A 14,238-nucleotide genomic window follows, 5' to 3' on the forward strand; every position below is an offset into this window, starting at 1 on the left:
AAAACAGCATTAAACCTTATTTGAGCATAATACATACAGGAATGAGTCGTTTACAGGATTTTTTGAGAGTCGTTTTGTTAAACAAAATGTTTAAAAGAATCGATTCGCGCACATGAGTCGGACCTGGTGTATCTGTAATACCAATCAGTCGTGTTACGTCTACTAAACCTGTCCGCTTGCAATTCGCATGAAATAAATCCGTCTTCGTAAGGTTTTCAGTTTCAAGCTCAGGTTTGTTGCCTAGGGCAGATGCGAAATGATGGCTGAATGTTGAAGGGGCTGAGTCACGTTACTTCCTGGTTTGGGGCACCAGTGGTTGAGGAACTGCGTGGCTGAAAAAAGAAACTGACACGTGGATCATCATCAATACTTCAGGAATCAGGAACAAGCTGAAATTCGTCCCGCTGCGTTATAGCAGCTGTGAAAGCCGAAAGTCCGCTGGTTTCTGCTGGTCGCTGGAGCGCATTGGTTGCGGCAGGGATGTTATAAGGAGATGCTTCCGCGAAGAAACTGGGATAGAAACATATTGTTTTCATTGCTTTGCTCTTTTGCCTATCACGCTCGCAAAGACTGACCGGAGAGGACATCAGAGCAGATAGTCACAAACGAATATATTTGTCGTTGAATGGCAATTTTACAAAAACATGGAAAGAACTCTTGTCCAGATTTGCCCAGTATTAAGGAGAATCCCGCAGAAAATATCGGACAAGCTGGATCACAGAAGAAGTGGGCAGAGTCAAGTCAGACCTGGACAAGGTGAGACCACCACCTCCTCACCAAACTTTCCTCTAAATAATGCTTATTAGTCTGATGCAAACAATTAATTAATATAAGTGCATTACTATGATAAGAAGAAAGTATAGTAGCCTAAATAAAGTATGAATACATTGTATAGCAAAAGTATATCAATGGTATGTATATCCACTTTATCCTAAGGCACACCAATTACCATTTCAAATTTAAATTTATCTCAGCAACAAATTATGAGTAGTTAAAAGTACTATTTTAATGTCTGTTTTTCAAACATTTCACACGTTTTATTCAGAATGGGAAAATGCATTATAAACAAGCATTAGTAATAAATTGCATTTAATTTGAATAAAAATACAGCTTTTCTTTTTTAGTTTATGTTAGCTCAGGTCAATTAAATAATATTATCTGATGCAACTTTTCATTTTAATTATGTATTAGTAAATGTTGAAATAAATGCTTTAGACTAGGGCTGTCAAATCGATTAATCACATCTAACAAAAGATTTTCTTTACATAATATATGTGTTTGTGTGTGTGTGTGTGTGTATATATATATATATATATATATATATATATATATATATATATATATACATATACAAACTTTTATGTTAGATGTGATTAATCGCGATTAATCTATTTGACAGCATGACTTTAGACGTATTCATTCATGCATTGTTAATTCATGTTAACTAATATAGTTAACCAATGTTAACAAATGTAAACTTATTGTAAAGTGTTAATATACTAATAATAATAGTCACAGTTCTGTTCTAAATCAGAGGATTAAAATAAACTTTGTTAAATTTGGTATTTAGGTAATCTTTTGAGTAAAAAGGTTGATGAACTAAGTTTTAGTGCATCTGAAGCAAATCAACCAAGATGGGCACCTGCCAGTTTGTGTGCTTTGGCCTGTAACAACTTAAAGATACGGTTTATCTCTCTGTCTTTAGGCCAGTAGCGAGGATATGGACGGTGGTGCTGTTGCTGGGCACATGTTTGCTGTACTGTGCCCGTGTGGCCATGCCTATCTGTGCAGTGAGCATGGCAGAGCGCTTCAGCTGGTCCAAGAGAGAGACGGGCATGGTGTTGGGCAGCTTCTTCTGGGGCTACTGCTTCACTCAGGTCCTTGGAGGCTACGTCAGTGACAGGTCCTCTGACTCCATTGTTTCTGTTGCTGAAACCTGAAAATAAATGTCTTTATCTGTGTACTTTACATAAAGATTTAAAGTTAGTAATATTAAGTAATATTGGATCTTGAGTTCTACAATTTAAAGTGGCCCTTACATTTATAAGTTAATATTTAAAGGGGTGGTATAATGCCCTTTTCACAAGATGTAAAATAAGTCTTTGGTGTCCCCAGAGTGTGTATGTGAAGTTTTAGCTCAAAATACCCCACAGATATTTTAATATAGCATGTTAATATTGTCACTTTTTGAAGTTGAGCATAAACGCAATGATTTTCTGTCTGTCCCTTTAAATGCAAATGAGCTGCTGCTCCCAGGACAGGGGGCGGAGCTTCGTGTCCTTTTACCTCACACAGACATGCACTGAAAATTTCAAAAACCTTTAGCCTTTTATGTTCAAACCGGAATCAAACAATGATGGAGAGACTCAAGAAGAAGTGATAATATTGTAGACAACATGTAACCATTTCTGAATGGCTAGTTGATGAATTTATACAGCTTAAGTGTAGTTATCTTCTAGTCATTGATTAACATATTCTGTCATGATAATCTATAGACCTTATGCACCAGAGAACGAAGGGTGCCGCCATCTTTAGAATATTCTCTGTATATTCCTATGGCATTGCTGTCCAGGAGTAATTAGCTTTTGAAGTGGATTTACTTAATATGAAGTTAACGAAAGTTATCATGAGAATTGTAATGTTTAAACCAGGTGTCTTAACAAATGTCAGTAGACCGGGAAGATTTTAAAACGAGCCGTTCATTCATAAATACGCAAGATCGCTGTGAAAATAAAACCGGAAGTCAAAAGACAACGAGCGCAGCGCTGAAAAGGGGCGGGGCTACATAAGGTCTATAAATCACGTTCTCGGGGGCGGGGTTTATGTAAATTCTTGGGTTCATGATGTCACTAACCCGGGAGGAATGTCGTGTAGTCCCAACCAGCCGTTTGTTGTAGTCCTTAAAAAACGTTTTTTTAAAAGCAAATATCTTCCTTTGCTTTGAACTGTGAGCGTCGTAACTTTGCAGATGTTGTTTATGCTCAAACAGCAATATTACACACTAAAGTTAGAAAAGTGAAATCATAATCAACCACCCCTTTAATAGAATGTAAATATTTGTAACTTTAATTGGGCAACAGTCAGTCACATAAGTTAGCTTCAGCAGTTGAATGAATGAATCACTATCTCGTTATTAAAAGTAAGGCAGCATTTAAAGGGCGAGTGCACAGTGAATTCATTGGTAGAAATGACGTGAATGTGATGGCAGTCTCTGGTTTAAGGGTGTGGCTCTATTTTATAATGTCATCCTTTGCCATCTGTTGAAACTGCTTTAAATATTTGTTAAACAGGTTGTGGCTATTATGCAAACAGTTCTGAGTGAGGACTCTTTTCCATGCCGTCTGGTCAATCGCACCGGTTTAGTCCAGCAGTAATTTCCATTCCCCGACATTCAAATAATATTAAAGAACTTAATAATATGATACACTTTTAAACTGTGAGCTAAAATGCAGTCATTTTCAAGTCTATTGGCCACCAGAGAGCCACAACCTGCTCAGAAACAGGACTGAACACAATGAAGTATGTGGTGCAACTGAAGCTTGCCATGAACCGCTGGTCTGCATTGGTCCCATGCTGCAGATCTAAGGACTGAAACAGCACTGTGACGTTTTTAATGTGGAATGGAATGTCTGTTTTGCTGGAGAAATACTCATAAAGATATGTTTGGATTTGATGTCATGTTCATAAATGTGTGTATGTGTTTTTGTTGGGTGTTTAGGGTGGGAGGAGAGAAAGTGATGCTGTTGTCAGCGGCAGCATGGGGAGCAATGACAGCCTTCACTCCGATCTTAGCCCATTTCTGCTCCCAGCCCATTGTCTCCATGACGGTCTCCCGCTTCCTCATGGGCCTGCTGCAGGGTGAGAGACCGTCTCAGAGTGTACCGAACTTCCCATAGCTGTGCTTTCATGCTGTGCGGATTGTGTACTTTCGAGGATCTAAGGATATTGAAGTACAACAATAGTTTAAGCTTGGAGGAAGTTGCAAAACAATATCCAGTGTTTTCCTAAGTGGGGCTGCAGAAAACCCAGACAACTTCCAGCAAATTTAGATTTACTCTGCAAGTAGTCTGGCAAAGAGCTCATTCAAGCCCATTTCTAATCCGTCGAAATCGCGGCACCAATCAGAAACGTTGAAGCGGGTTTACACGATGGCGATCGCTCTGATTGGTTTTAGGTCTATCCAATTGCGCCCAGAGGCATTTGAGCGACATCCATTCAACTATTAAATGCATTATTATATTCAAATTGCAAACACATGAGGACAGCCTCCATGAAAGACCCACTGGCAGATTAACGTGCTACTACATTTCTCTCCGAAACGGTAGGAAATTAAATTAGATTTAATAGAGATTTTTAACTGTGACAAGATGATTGACAGGGCAGTTTACGTGACGGGATGCACGCGACAGATCCGTCCGATAAAGATGACGAAGTAGTATGTCCCAAAGCTTGTCTACTTTTTTGCTACACATTCAAAAGTAAATACCTTTTCTTCACAAAAAGAGTACATACTTTTATGGCGTAGTGTAACTTAGGCGAATTGGGACGCAGCCACTGATCTATATAGAATGACATTATATAATGTCATTATATAGATCAGTGGACGCAGCATATGGCTTTACACGATGACGATCGCTCTGATTGGTTTTAGGTCTATCCAATTGCGCCCAGAAGCATTTGAGCGACGTCCGTTGGTGACGCCCATTTGGAAATGAGTTATTAATGAAGCTTTGCCAGACCATAACTCAGTTACTACTGAGAATGGTCTGGTTTTAACCAGGCTAGTAGTTTGCTGCAAATGCAGCAGAGCTGTGCTGTTGTTAGGGGAAACTTTGCTTGCTTAGTAAATCATTGCAAATTGCTAAATGTTCCCTCCTGCAAATTTTGACCTCTTTTTATTAGAAGAGGAGCATAATTGTGCTGTGGTTGGCAAAGCTCTGTTTTTTTATTATGCTGTATGTCATTGTACTGCTGTTGTGTTCTCTTGAAACTGGTGAAAGGGGTCTGAAAAACAGTCTCTGGACTGCTATAAAACATGTCACTTTGATTCCTTTATCAGCATAGAGGGAGCTGCAGTTTGGCTTTTTGTTATAAAAATGTTAAAGTTTGCTCAAATTTATTAATGGCATCATCTTTTCCATGCTTCTGTTACAAATCACGATGTCATCTCGTAATTACGACATGGCGTGTATGCAGCGAAACAGCTTTGCATTATTATTCAGAATTATGAGATGGGTACAAAACATAATAATACGATACAATACTACTTGCACATTCCAACGCAGAATCTACAATACATGATAAAATACACAGTGAATATTTTTAAAGTGTGAGGATGGCCAGTATAACATGTATCAGTAAATTTATTAGTACCACAGTGTCTGTGTTTTTAGTATAGGGTGGGCATATTTGTTGGTTTGTTGTTAGTCATAAACAATAATTATCCACTTATGGCTATCCAAAAATGAGTGTGTTTGTTTTCTTGGCGCTCAGGTGTTCACTACCCGTCTCTGGCCAGTCTGTGCTCTCAGAAGGTGGTGGAGAGTGAGAGGGGTTTCCTCATGAGCACAGTGGGAAGCGGCTCATACCTGGGGTTAGTGTCTGATCGCTGTCTCTGTGGAAATGCGGAAATGTAGCCGATGTCTTTAAGATTGAATGTGTGTGTAGGACCCTGGTGATTGGAGGTCTCGGCTCTCTCATGCTGGACTTGTACGGCTGGGAGAGCGTGTTCTACGTCTCTGGGCTTCTGTCTGTGCTGTGGGCGTACTGCATGTGGAAGTATCTGCTCAAAGGAGAGGGTATGTACAGGATACGCCAGCACAAACACACACAAGAAGAAAGAAGTGTATGGTGCATTTATATAATCTAAAGTACAGTAATACTGTGAAATGTTATTGCAATTTCAAACATCTGTTTTATATTTGATTATATTTTTAAATGTAATTCATTCCTTTGATGTCAAATTGTTAGCATCATTACTCCATTCTTCAGTGTCACGCGATCCTTTAGAAATCATTCTAATATTGCTGCTCAAGAAACATTACTGTGTAAACTATATATAAGAATTCTTTGATGAATTGAAAGTTCAAAAGAACATCTTTTGTAACATTATTAAATGTCTTTACTGTCACTCTTGATCAATTTACTGTATCCTTTCTGAATAAAAATGTAATTTATTTCAAAAAAAAAAAAAAACGTTGTGCTGTTATTCTTTTCCATTACAGGTGTTAACAACGGTTTGTTTAAAGGCCGATTGTGCTTGTGTTTGTCAGGTCCCATCATCACACTGGAGTCTCTGGGCAGCGCTGGAACCCAGTCCAAAGTGTCTAAGAGAAACTGGCTGCGTCTCTTCAGACAGCCAGCTGTGTGGTGAGATTAGCACCTGAATACTGTGTGTGTGTGTGTGTGTGTGCGTGTGCGTGTGCGTGCGTGTGCGCGTGCGTGTGCGCGTGCGTGTGCGCGTGTGTGCGTGTGTGCGTGTGTGAGTGTGCGTGTGTGCGTGTGTGTGTGTGTGAGAGAGAGAGAGAGTGTGGGTGCTGAACAAAGGGTCTTTACTGAGCTCCCATAAAGGCCTGATTCACATCCACTCTATGTCTGTCTATATATAGAGCACTCAGTAACACAGTACTCTGTCCCGTCAGCCAGAGTGTTTCTGACTGCACACATGACGTGGATGTTTTTTGTGATATTTAAAAAAAATGACATTAATGTATAAGGAAAAGTAGATAGTAATTATAAAAGAATTTAAAAATGCTGCTGTCACTGCCCAACTGTACTTTACCATGTTGAGTGAGAGTGAGTGCTCTAGTAGTGATTGTTGTTACTGATGTTATTGTCATGGCAATAGAGGACTGCAGTGATGACGTGTTTTTGTAGGCCATCCGGAAGTTTGCATCACCACGGTTCCCTCGACAAAAAAAACTGAGGATTTTTTTCATTGGCTTTTGCAGCACTCGATTAAGACTTACTTAAGTTTTCTTGCATTTTTAAAGGACCCACATTCATTTTTTTAATTAAAATTATTCTTTTTGCATTCATTATATAATATATATGAATTATTATTAAAATATTCTAATGCTCTCAATCAATTTTTAATTCTCTGTAACCTTTGTTAATATTGTGTTATCGTAAACAGTGATGTGGATGCAGTTTCACGCAAATAATGATCACTAATGCCATTGTAGAAGTGCACTATTTGCCGTTAGCCATGATTCATTTATTCCATGAGTGAAAGTCTCCAGATATAAGGGTTTACCAAGGTAAATGTTAGTATTCGGCTGTTCATGTGATCGCAACTTGGTGGCATGACTGGAGAATCTTGTACATAGTTCTAAACATATTTGCCAAAACCTATTTATCTTTCAAAACCTATTTTTAATGAGGAAGAAAAATGACTGAGTGCACCTTCGGTGTCTTTTGTCTGCCAGCTGCGTTGGTGTCATTCATTCTGTCTGTTTTTCAGTGCCGTCATTATTACACACTTGTGCACCGCCAGCACCTTCTTCACACTGCTGTCATGGCTGCCAACGTATTTCAAGGACACCTTCCCTGATGCCAAGGTAAACTGAACTGCTCTCTTTCAGACAGCGTGTGAGAACATGATCTGTGTCAAAGCTAAATAATATCAGTTTGCATACTGAGATTTCTCTCCTTCTATGTAAACATGAATAACTAGATTGTTTATGATGTTAGTATGATGCTGTTCTGGTGGAACTCCAGCAGGGGGCTCCACATAACAGCAGCACATCTGAGTATGCAGAACTGTATATCCACATGCGTTGGGCTGACCTATTGTTCATTGCGTGTTCCTGTGTGTGTGTGTGTGTGTGTTTGATTGTATGTCTGCATGTGTGTGTTTCTTCAGGGTTGGGTGTTTAACGTGATCCCATGGTTTGTGGCCATCCCCTCTTCCCTGTTTAGTGGATGCCTTTCAGACCATCTAATCAGTCAGGGTACGAAACCACACGTACTACACAAACGCATTTAAAGATATAAGCTCACATTTGTTCCTCACATCAATGTCTTCTTGATTGACAATAGGAAGGCAATTAAATAGTCCCCGTTCCTTTCTTTAGTGTCAACGGCTCTGTAATCATTGTGTCGTGACTTTGCTCTTTCCTGCCAATGTTACGCATCTGTTCGAGTTTTACGGTGTTGTAAATGTCAAGTCTACTCAACTGTAATTGTCCTATAAAATCTGTTAAATGTTCCTCAGCTGGCACACTCATACTCTCGCCCCTTTCTCTGACTCTTACAGGTTTTGATACTGCGTCAGTGCGGAAACTCATGCAGGTACAATTGAAATACTCTCTCATGAGGCTGCATTAACAGCAATATATTATTACAATATAAAATAAATGTTGTCTATTTTAATATTTTTATATATTTAGTGATGGCAAAGAATCATTGCCACAGACCTCAGTGTCACATGATCCTTCAGAAACAATATGCTGATTTGCTGCTCAAGATTTTTTTATTATTATTATTAATAAACAGTTATGCTTCTTAAAATATGAAAATATTTTTTATGAAAAGAACAGCATGTATTTGAAATATAAATCTTTTGTAACATTATAAATGTTTAATTGTCACTTCTGATCAGTTTAATATGTCCTTGCTGTATAAATGTTTAAAAAAAACCTTTGAATTGTAGTGTATATAACAATGTATTGATCTGTGTGTTTTTCAGTTCTTCTCTATGGGCGTGTCCAGTGTGTTCACTCTGTTACTGTGCGGGACCACTACGTTCCCCACAGCTGTGGCTTTCGTGTCTGCAACGATGGGCCTCACCACATTCAGCCACAGGTAATGCCACACACTGCTTACACATGCATTGAAACAAACAAACAGACAAACAAACTGGGCAACCGCAAGGTCATGGGTTTGATTCCCGGGTAATACAAGCACTGATCAAATATATGTAAAAGAATATGCCAAATGCATGAATGTGAATATAAACACATAATTCTCTGTCTTTGTAGTGGGGTTTCAGTGAATGTCCAAGACCTCGCTCCATCCTGTGCTGGGGCTCTGTTTGGTAAGTGTCATTCTCTCTGCTCTAACCAGAACTATAATTGCACTCTTAAGGCTCATTCACACCAAGTGAATGAATACTGATGATACACCAAATGATAACTTCAATGATAACCATAATGCTATATGTATTGGCATATACACTAATGGAGAATACCTTTGTAACGCTTCCGTCATGCTCTGTGTTCTGTTCTTCAGTGTACGCTTTAAAGTAGGAAGGATTTTGATTGGCTGTCAATCTTGTTAATGTTCATCAGCTGAAAAAAAAAATTATAAAGTGATTATTGCACGTATTATTTTGGTATCATTAATATATATAGTTTTTAGTTTTATATTCATTTTCATTTCAATTTTAGTTATTTATTTTGTCATTTTTGTTGTCTATATAGTTTTTATTAATGTTTTAGTTACTGACTGCGTGCTGTGCATGGAGATGCATTCCCTGTCAAACATCATTCATCCTTATTTTTGTAATTTTGTTAAATACTTTTTCTTGATTACACATCGTTTTTTGGATGTTTCTTTTATATTATTTCATAAGTTAACATTGCAGTAATTTTTTTAACATTGCCATTAAAAATCATTTTGTTCTGCAAACGAAAAAAAGACGAAACTGCATTCTGTAAAAAGCAGCGATTTCTCTCATTTTTATAATAATATTAAGTATTCTTTTATTTCGATCTGCAGTCTAATAAAAGTTAAACAGAAAAAATTAAAAGGTAGCTTATGCAGGCTGTAACTGCACCTGTTTCTGAATATTTATTTATATTGTCCAACAACAACAAAAAATCATATTTATGCTACACTTTAATTATATCTAATTGAGAAAATATGATGAGGAAATAGTGTCTTGATATTTCTGCAGTGCTTCTCTCAGCTGAAGTCATGCTTTCTGGGTTTTCAATGTTACCAGTCCCGGTAAATAGAAAATTGTGAGCGGTGTACATTTACTGTAGACTGATCAATTGAAAATGAAAATATACTGTACAAATAACATTTTAAATAACTTCTGTTTTGAAATAAAGCAGTAATTTATTGAGTTTTTGCTCAGAACGAACTAATTTAATTTTAATTCCTGATTTGAGAATAACAAATAGCCTACATTATTGCTTGATTATAGGTAATAAAAAAAACAGCACTAGAAATGTAATTAATCAAATTAATCTGGAAAGACGTAATGAAGTGTGGCAAAAAGAAAATGAGTAAAAAAAAAAAAAATTTGATTCTCAACATTGCTGTGTCATCAAAATGCATTTATCATTCTTACAATCACCATAAGAATGTCTACCTTCACCATAAATCTAAAATTTCGATTCATTTCCTTATTCTTCAACAACATGATTAATTTCTCATTCGTAAAGAACGCAGTGGAAATTATTTGAAGGACGTTATGTTTAACGTTTCATAAATAAGTAAGAATGTGTTCTAATAGTTTCAGTTAACCATAACCCTGATTCTAGCGATATTGTTCTACGGTGTCATTGTTTTGCACAGATGGACAGATTTTTTTGTAATTTTACAATGAGCAATAGGATCATCTGCTATTTAAACAAAGTACAGTGAATATTATAAGTCTCATTATTTCCTTTGTCTTTTCTGAATCTGTAATATGTTTTTTTTATTTCTTATAGGGGTGATGAATACCTGTGGAGCTTTTACAGGTATGAACATGACTTTTTACATTTAAAATGTAATGTTAATCACTTCATATCAAATGATATGACAGGGACACTTTTTTTTTTACAGGTAGATTGTGTTAGTGTTAATGCTGTTGTGTGTCCTTTTAGGGGTCATCATGGTGTATCTCTCAGGGTATCTGATCGAGGCCAGTGGTTCCTGGGCGTCAGTTTTCGGCCTCATCACGGTAGTGAATCTGCTGGGTTTAGCCACGTTCTTAAGCTTCGCAGAAGCTCGCAGAGTGGACATAGATCTAGCGAAGGGCCGTTACCACAACATCCACATCTGAGAGCACAGGGGCCTGGAGCAGAGCAACACCATCAGGATATATGGAGCTTATGGATCAGCTGAGTTTTGTGGATGAGGGGTGGGGAAAGACACAGAGAAATGACTGGCTCTGAGAAGAAGGGGGACGTCCTCAACAGTCACTGGTTTCTTCACTATGGAAACTATTTTGCTCTCTTTGGCTGAAGAGAATATGGGAAAAGCTGTAGGAGATACTTAATAGATCTGTAATAGATTTCAAGGTGCCGCAGGATGAAGAGTGTTACTGAGTATTTTGTTAAGTTCCATGCTTTCATTCATTTCTAGTTCAGAAACCCGCAGTACACAGTCCATTTAATTAGATGAAGACCAAAAGCTAGAGTTTGTCAGTCTGGGAATTTACAGTGTTTATTAAATTATTAATACCATGTTATTTTAAAATACCTCATCTCGGACGTCTGTTTCTTCCACTGGGTATGAGCTGTTGATAGAGATTACTGTTTTTTTTTGTTACTGCAGAATTAGAGTTTGTCCCAGTTGGAAAAGAAAGTTACTGACTTGTTAAACGTTAGTTAAACACGTGCTCTTGTGCATCTTTTAGCTGTCTGATTCCTTAAAGCATTTTCTTTGTCTCCGCTGTCTGCTGTTGAGAAGAGTTTCTGATCTTTAAAGGAAGTTTCTGTTTCAGCCTTTGAGACAAACTGCTAGTTTCCTTTTGTCTTTGTCTGATTTAATTATCAGGGACCTTTTCTCGTGGGTCATTTGTTTGGACCAAGAAGTTGCACAATGAAATGAATGTATTATGGTGAAAAGCTTTATTATGTAGAGACAAGAACGTTATGGGAATGATTTGACCAAAACCTATTTCGAATATGTAGCCAAGTTCAATTCTTTCAATGCTGAAAGGGTCACATAAGGATATTATCTCATAAATTGTGCTGTAGATCTCCCATTCCCCAGTTGTTACTGCTTTGAGAAGTAATGTAAATGTTACTGTTAGTTACATAAAGAATTTGAAGGAAAACGAGTTCCTAGGAAGGCTTAGCTGGGCTTTAATGGGTCTCATTTCAATGTGCATTAAAACATGCAATAGGTTTCTGCTGTTATTGCAGGCCTACTGCTAGGGAAGATCGTGGCAGATTTGCAAAGAAACGGTGAAAAAAAAAAAAACTTGAATTATTGTATAACTCTCTTCTCTGCAAGGGACTCAAAGAAGTTTTATTTTTTTCCAGTACATAAAATCATAAGAAATGTTCACAAAGATTATTTGTGATTAAAATCTTATTTTATACATAGATTAGATACCACTGTGTATAATATATACAGTAGACAATATCAGAATACATTTATATTTATTGATTTATATTTGATTTAGAGAATAGATTGAAAATGCTTATATGATTATTGTCTATGCCCACCATATATATATATTGTATGTTTTCTTTCCTGTCATGTTTTCTTGTTCTGGCTGATGCAGCTTTATAGAAATGCCATATCACGCATATATTATGTTCCATTCCATTTAATTTGATATTTAAACGTGTTATTGTTCTACAATAGCAATAACTGGATAATGATTGTGGGGCTTGTTTCAACATCACAGCTGACAGTTACTTGCATTTGAGTTGCGATGAAGAAACTGTGCATATTTATTACGCTTGCGTCACTTTTCTCACTCAAGACTAGGAAATACAATAGATGAGCTGTGAATTAACGCAATGTCATACTGTCCTGAGTTGTGGATGAAAGATAGGTTTTGCAGAAAACTGAATTAATCAATATTGCATTCTTTTAGAGACAAATATCACATGAAAAAAGAAATGTAAACCCATGTAAATGCAGTATTCTGTATTTGTAAGCATATTTTGCTGAAATATAAAACTATATTTTATCAAGGGAAATATGTTTTGTGTGTTCATTTACTCTCAACGGTGATCCAAGACGTGTTTGGGACCACACCACCAGGAGGCAGCAGAGTCCAGAAAATGGCGTAGTGTAGCGGCCCTGCCTTGCTTACAGGTTTACAGTCAGCTAACTGTCTGGCACAAACATTTAAATGCTGAAAAAGAGGCCTTTATGCGTGCAACTGAAAGTGCGAGGGCGGGCATATGTGTGCATTTAGCTGGAGTGTCATGGCTAACACCTCCTGACTGTTTGTAGCATCATTACACCTCAAATTCCAGTCAAACTTCGCCAACTGCGTCCAACCAACTTCCACACAGGCTCTTTAGTAGTATACTCAGTTCCGATAATCTAACAGACACTTTCGTGAGTAGCCTAAATATATGCCTGTAAGTAGTCTGTACTAGAAATGCTAGCGCGCTAATTAATCGTATAGAGCCTGAGCCATACAACTGTTGTCGTAATTCCAGAGCTGTATCAGCATGGATGGACATGCAGGTCTTCCTCTGCTTCTGTCGCTAGATATATGGGGTGGCACCATATGGCAGGTCGCTGCGTGCCATGCTGGTGAGTTGGCAATGTGTACGTGTGCCAGGCATCCGTCACCCCTCTCACGGGACTCTCTCGGGTTACCATAGAGACAGATGGCGATGGCGGTGGGAAGGGGGGTGAGATCAGGGGCCTGGGGCAAAGTGGGCGACACCGTGTCACACCTGAAGATGAGAAGTGCTTCATGTACTGAAGGAGGTTCAAGAGACCATATATGTTGGGCTCGTTTTGTTTGGTAATAGTTTATCTAAAACATCTAATTGTTTTCAGTACAAAATATTGTGTTTGTGTGATTCAGTAATTCAGATAGCCTGACTGTTTATTATCTGAAAGGATATTTAGTTACTGTCTATGTTCACTTGGCCTTTACTGATTTTGATATTTGTAAAATGTGTGAAAGGCTAAAGATTATTGTTGATTTAACTTTGAAAAGTAAGTTCCCTGGTTGCCTTAATTTTGAGTTAATTGAAATTAAAAAAATTAGTTAATTCAATGGAGATTGGTATAATGACTAGAAACTCAAAACATTGTTTTCTAAACCACATTAGTGGTTTTGATAAAAGATTTTAAAAGTTGTGATAACAATTCATGAAAATAATGTTTTACAGTGAGAGGAGAATAACATCCCCAGGCTCTCAGAGTCTGATCCGGTTTATGTCCAGACCGTTCGAGTGACAGGTGACAATATCCAGATCTGTGCTGATGTGCGAATGCAATGTCTGTGTGTGTACATGTAGACAACAGTAATACTCCTGGCATTTTAGATGCAGTTTTATTGTGTTACCTGGTCCCAAGCTGGGACGATGTTTTTAA

At 37.7% G+C, this 14,238-nt stretch overlaps 1 protein-coding gene across 1 annotated transcript; it reads left to right on the forward strand.

Annotated features, from left to right (window-relative positions):
* Positions 1-119: 119 nt before the first annotated feature.
* slc17a9b (solute carrier family 17 member 9b) lies at positions 120-12,886 on the forward strand. Its single transcript, XM_081387024.1, has 13 exons — positions 120-756; positions 1,706-1,903; positions 3,719-3,858; positions 5,494-5,593; positions 5,668-5,798; positions 6,273-6,369; positions 7,463-7,559; positions 7,865-7,952; positions 8,258-8,292; positions 8,690-8,805; positions 8,982-9,037; positions 10,665-10,694; positions 10,821-12,886. The coding sequence occupies exons 1-13, from the start codon at positions 626-628 to the stop codon at positions 10,997-10,999; spliced, it is 1,398 nt and encodes a 465-aa protein (XP_081243150.1). The 5' UTR covers positions 120-625; the 3' UTR covers positions 11,000-12,886.
* Positions 12,887-14,238: the final 1,352 nt, after the last annotated feature.

Source organism: Scardinius erythrophthalmus (genome assembly GCF_964197995.2).
Source record: "Scardinius erythrophthalmus genome assembly, chromosome: 15".
NCBI lineage: Eukaryota > Metazoa > Chordata > Actinopteri > Cypriniformes > Leuciscidae > Scardinius > Scardinius erythrophthalmus.

Excerpts from the sequence above, each read along its gene's own strand:
- slc17a9b (XM_081387024.1), top strand. The coding sequence starts at position 626 with ATGGCAATTTTACAAAAACATGGAAAGAACTCTTGTCCAGATTTGCCC. Across the intron at positions 3,859-5,493 it reads CCTCATGGGCCTGCTGCAGG|GTGTTCACTACCCGTCTCTG; the intron begins GTGAGAGACCGT and ends CTTGGCGCTCAG. Across the intron at positions 5,594-5,667 it reads GGAAGCGGCTCATACCTGGG|GACCCTGGTGATTGGAGGTC; the intron begins GTTAGTGTCTGA and ends ATGTGTGTGTAG.